Source organism: Atta cephalotes (assembly GCF_000143395.1).
Source record: "Atta cephalotes unplaced genomic scaffold scaffold00003, whole genome shotgun sequence".
NCBI lineage: Eukaryota > Metazoa > Arthropoda > Insecta > Hymenoptera > Formicidae > Atta > Atta cephalotes.
In genome coordinates, this window is record NW_012130067.1 from 8712561 (window position 1) to 8718580 (window position 6020).

Consider the following 6020-nt stretch of genomic DNA (forward strand, 5'->3'; position numbering starts at 1 on the left):
ATATATTTATAAAAGTCATTTTATATTCAAATATAGTATATACACGTGTGTGTGTGTGTGTGTGTGTGTGTGTGTGTGTGTGTGTGTGTGTGTGTAATTTGCAAACATAGCTATAGATAGTAAGAACATAAAAAAAATCTTCGTACCTTTTTCCTAATATATTTGTATAGCGTCGAGATTTCCATAGTAAATTTTGTATTTCGAGAGGTCATAATCGAAACTTGCTGGAAGATCTTATAAATAATTTTTGAGGAATTTAACAAAGTAAATATACATTAAAATGCATTAGCGATACAGGCGCGCAAAATTTCGTAGAGCATTTGTGACGGCTTTCGGTGTTTCTGACCTAAATATTATGAAAAATAAAACGACATAAATCAATTAAGTTCTGAATTGCTAAAAAAATTCATAATAATTTAAATAGATATTAAACCAATCGTTTATATATTATAATTATAATTTATAAACAAATATATAAATTTAAATTTTTTGTAAAAATTACTATGAATTTTTCCTATCTAATATTTACATTTGCACTGATATAAAATTATATATTATATACCTTGTAATTATACAGTGAAATTCAAGTAGTTGCTCGGGTGTTGCTGTAAGAGCTCCGCCTGCATTTTGCGATGGCATTGTCTTAATAGCTTCTTCTAACCATTTTGACATGAGCTGATAGAAAACATGATTTCTTCATGTAAAATGCAAAACATATAGGATAAAAATTATAACAAAATACGTACATCTGCATTTCGGGTAAGTTCTATAATAACATCCGCCACATCAGACAACATGTAAGAAGACAATTCAAACACTGAAGCATGTAATAACTTTATGACTAATGTTTGGCCTTTTTCTTTCAATATATTTTGTACCAGTTGTCGTCGTATCGTGTAGTCTGATCGGTCCTACAAAAAAAAAAAAATAGAATCTATTGGAACTAATCTATGTGAATTACACATTAGAGATTTTATTTCAATATTCATTTAAAAAGTTCACAAAGAATTACCTTATAACTGCGACCGCTATGTAAAAGATCATAAAAGAATTTCATTACTGAACTATTAGCGTCCCTATGATCCAAACTGCAAGCCATTATAGCACAATCTACAATGCTCCCAATAGCAAGAGAACATAATAAAGGAATAGGAGCTCTTTGAAGAAACCTTTTATATAAAAAGAATGAAACATCAGACAAAATTTCAATAAAAGATAGTATTAATCATCACAATACCTGGCACAGAGCCTGAATAGATCATCTACTGTATCAGGATGATTTTTTAAGCCATCCTCTGGTTCAAGAATTTCAAAAGTGGGACCGATAAAAGCTTGTAACATATTTAATAGTACACATTCTGAGTCGGTTGCATACTCGTCCACCAATATAGAACCAAGATACAAGAAACAACTATGTTTATGTACCGTATACAACCGTACGATCTGTGAAAAAAGAAAACAAGAAGTATGTATTTATTAAGTGCATTAATAATAATATAGTTAGGATATTAGATATCGTATTATAATCTTAGTCATTACTTGTGTTACAATCGGCTCAAGCAATTGGGTAGAATGTTTGCCCACACAGCGTACCGCAAAACGTATGCATCGGCAACATCTTTCCATGACTCTGACATCTTGTTGATATGTTTCACATACATTGGACAATACAGGCCAACACATCTATAAATATACATAATAGATGTTATTACATGTAAAGAATTTCGCTTCTAAATTTTTGGCAACACTCACTTCAGTGAGTACGCTTTCACAAGGATGAGGTTTATTAGGATCGTCGATTTGAGGATTAGTATGTTTAAATATAGCAGCTAATCTATCCAGCCATATTACAGGATCAGTCTTTGTTCCTCTCTCGATTTGACGTCTATTTGACAGAAGTGTCCATAGAGAACTTGCTTGAAAGCGGCACAATTCTGTTATTGCCGGAATAATTTCCTCGTGTGATAATTTCGCCAAAATGATCGATACTCCTGCAGTAACAATTACCACTTTTCATTCAATTTACCATAAAATAATTAATCAATATATAATAAGATCATGTATAATATATTCCGTAATTGCGTACACTTTGTAATATAGTGTATAAAATTTTATCCCACCTTTTAGTAGGCCAATAGCTGCGTCATTACTAATAGCAAAATTGTCAAGAGAACGTGCTATTTGCAAAAGTCCAGAGAAATGCGTTGTCATGTGCAATGGACAAGCTGTACATATACTTAATAATGCGCCCGAAGCAGCACTTCCTAGACCCCTTTGATTTAAACAGTATAAGAGGAAATTTAAAACACGTTCTGAAATAATAAAATATATATGAATGCCATTGAAATATCCGAACATAACAAGTATTTATCAAAGTCTTACCTAATAATTGTGGATGCCTATCTAGCCATTCACATAGCTCGCCTAAGAGAAGAATACTAGTATAGCGTACGGCTATATGAGTGTTTTCCGGCAAATTAAGAATATCTTGTACCACTCTCGGAACCACATCATTTTCTTCTCTGTTTTAAGACAATACTATTATATTTAATTTTTAGATATCTCGTAACAAATATAAAAAGAACGTACGGTAAAATGTTTTTTGCCACTGCCTGCATTATAAAAAGTGCAGCTTCGGTTGAGTCCCAAGTAGGTGTATGTATAGGTTGACCTTGCGGGCCAGGTCCTCCGGTCAGTGATGAAAACATTTGTCGGAAACAGTGACTACTTCCAACTACAAACACTACATCTTTTATCAAATCCGATACGCGATTTCGGAAGTCAGCGAATTCTTCTCCTCCTCCTCCTTCTTCGACGAGACCCAACTGGTAATCAATACATAATTCTGATATAATTATCTATTTTATTTCAGGTAAAATATTATTTAATAAAATTTTGATAGCAAATATACTGACATGGTCTGGTTCCATTTGACAATGCCTACAGAGAGCACTGATCAATCTCTCAATACGAGGTCGAAATACGGCATTAAGATCATCGCTATTTTTTTGATAAAGAACTTCTGATAATCGATACCACAGGTTAAAAGTTATCTGTGCAACCTTAATAAAAGTTTAATAAAATATTATTCAATCAGTGATACTTAATTTATAATTTTTAATATATATAATAAAATATCGACATACACAGGGTATCCAGTAACTCTTGTGACAATCCTCGTATATAAGTGAACTAAACTTGAATCCTGTATCATTTTGAAATTTTTACAATAGTTAATGAAATATTAATTACTAAAGATTGTTGAATAAGAACACATAACTGCTTTATCGATTACAAATACAATACATGCCCAGCGGTCATGATCATTAGGCTATTATGGGAAGTTTATAAGAATAGAATTTTATTCACTTTAGCATATTTACAAGCCAAGAAGGGGACTTAGTTTACAATTTTTCCTTAACTCATTCATTCATCCGTATCTTTCGTTCACTTCTCATTTATCCTTTCTATTTCCTATTACTTTATTTGTCCTACAATATTTATCTTTTAAAATCACAGCCTTTGTTTATCTCTTATATTTCTTTCTTTATTGCCTTAATTGCTCTTTTTAACTCACTCTCTACTTACCCTAGCTTAACTTACTAATCTCGACTTAAACTCGGCCTACATTACTTTTCTTCTTTTTTACTTAAGCCTAAACTTTTAATATCATTCTATTTCTTAATCTTTCTTTCAAACATCACTATTTTTAGTTCTTGTTCCTTCCTCTCCTCTCGTTTTTCCTTTTCTTTTTTCTTTATCTTTTTAAATTTTTTTCTTAATACTTTTCCTTTTGTTTCGTTTAGATCTTCTTCTCCCCATAATTTCTTTAATATTTCCTATTTATCTACTCCTAACTCCTCAAATCTTATTCTCACCTCTTTACATTTTTTCATATAGTGTTCTATATTATCTACATCCGTTCTACAAAAAAACACCTCTTTTTCTCTCTTAATCAATATTTATTTTTCTCCTCTAAATTTCCGCATTTCAATTTGATTAATGTTCTCACTTCATCTCTTCTCTTCGTTTCGAAGTTTTCGCTCTTTAGACAATTCAGTATCCTACCATCAATAACTATCTTTTTGTGTTTCTTGCTACATCTTATCTTCTCAATTCTTTCTCTTTCTCATTGCCTCTGTATATCCCTTTCTTTTCTAATTAAAGTCTTTTCTAAGCTTTCCTGTCTGTTACTTCTTACTTCTCCACCACTTACTTCTCCGGATTCTATTCCCCACAGCCGTTTCTATTACAATCTCTCTTTCTCTCTCTTTCTTTACCATATATCATCCCAATCGAACTTTTGCTTTTTCTCCCAACATCTCGTAAAGATTTCCTACATTATCCATTTTAGTCCTTTCTTCATATTTTCTTACCCTTGTTTCTCATTCTATCCTCAGTTTATCCACATTACCAATTCCCTCATAATTAAGTACTTCGGCGTGCAAAAGTCTAAATTAAAAATCCACCTCACATATTTTAACATTTCTAATTCTTCCTTTTTCTTCTAACTCTTTATCTCAACCCCACACTCTGCATCAGAAAAATATCCATCTTCTTTTAAAATTGTTCTTACATTCTTTCCTTTAGATCCCATACTTTCCTTGCCATCATTTTACCTTTCCTATTTATAGCCTTATATAAATTGATATTATAGCCTTGTCTCTTATATAATCATCCCTCCTGTCTAAATTAAAATCTAGGTATGTAAATTCCTTCCATTTCCTTATTCTCCCAATTCCATTTTTCTTTCCTTTGTCTCCCTGTCCCATAACTACACATAATTTTCATCTTCTCCAACATAACTCTAATTTCCTCTCTCTTAAAAATCTTCTAAAGTGCTTATCATATCCTATAATGTCTCCTTATTATTAGCCACCAATATTACATTATCTATATGCTAATGCCCACATCCTTTCCCTATCTATTCCTGCATCCTCTATTCTTTTTTCTTTTAAATCGTCATCCGCAATATAAAAGGAGTGGATTCATTACACAGTCTTGTCTCTTTTCTTTCTGTCCTGAAGTTTTTCGTATATTCTTGCTTCTTATCCTCATCTCCATCTCAGTGCATATCTTCTCTATCTTTTTTACCAGATATTCACTCCTTTATTTCTTAAAATCTCTCATAGTTTGTCCCTATTTACCTTATCAAATATCGCTTTTAAGTCTGTGAACATTAAAGATACTTTTTCCCTGCCTTCTATCTGCTTTCTTTTCCTCTGTAATAAGTGCATCAGTATGAAAATATTATCGATCGTCGATCTTCCTCTTCTCAAAATCCTGTTTGTCCAGTAGCATACCTTATGTTTCCATCTTTCTTTTCAATCTATTCCTTATCACCTCTACATAAATTTTATATACTATATATGATATTCCTCTATAATTTGTTACCTTTTCTTCGTCTCCTTTCTTATATAGCGACACAATTATATTTTCCTCCCAATCCTGTGGCATTGTACTTTCTCTTCTGCAATAGGCACGCTAACTTTAATCTCAATTCTTCTTCTGCATATATCCAAGCTTTTATTGGTATTCCGTCAATACCCGCTGTCTTCTTCCTCTTCAATTTTTTTAGCACCCTATTTATTTCCTCAATCTTTAATTCCTTTTCTTCTATCTCCGTCTATACCATTATAACTTATTATCTGTTCTGTAGTGTATTTATTCTTCTCGGTGCCCTCCAAGAGTTCTTTAAAATATTTTCTCCATTCTCCTTTTCTTATATTATTCTGCTTCTATATTCTTCTACCTCTCTTATTTATATACTTCCACATGTCTTCCTCCCTCTTCAATTTTTTCAGTTTCTTTTCTTCTTCTTTTTTTGTTTCTTCTCTAATAACACTCTGAATTCCCTTCTCTTTTCCCAATATTTTTCCTTCATCTCTTTACCTATTTTTCTTACCTCCTACACACTCTGTGGAGAGTTTACAAGTAGCAATAGTTACATGAATGAGCAGCAAAAGAAAACAAACTCGTGAACTAAGCAATTATTGGATATCTGGAAAGTTCGCAAAAGA

General features: G+C 32.0%; 1 protein-coding gene across 1 annotated transcript in view; it reads right to left on the minus strand.

Annotated features, from left to right (window-relative positions):
* Positions 1-285: 285 nt before the first annotated feature.
* LOC105625644 (transportin-3) overlaps positions 286-6020 on the minus strand; it is a 9865-nt gene continuing 4130 nt past the window's right edge. Inside the window, exons 8-18 of the mRNA XM_012206966.1 lie at positions 2916-3062; positions 2590-2825; positions 2383-2522; positions 2121-2312; positions 1753-1991; positions 1540-1683; positions 1238-1443; positions 1013-1169; positions 747-911; positions 563-675; positions 286-346 (exon numbers count right to left, since the gene is read on the minus strand). Coding sequence (XP_012062356.1) covers positions 286-346; positions 563-675; positions 747-911; positions 1013-1169; positions 1238-1443; positions 1540-1683; positions 1753-1991; positions 2121-2312; positions 2383-2522; positions 2590-2825; positions 2916-3062 — 1800 coding nt within the window. The remainder of the gene's footprint in view (positions 347-562; positions 676-746; positions 912-1012; positions 1170-1237; positions 1444-1539; positions 1684-1752; positions 1992-2120; positions 2313-2382; positions 2523-2589; positions 2826-2915; positions 3063-6020) is intronic.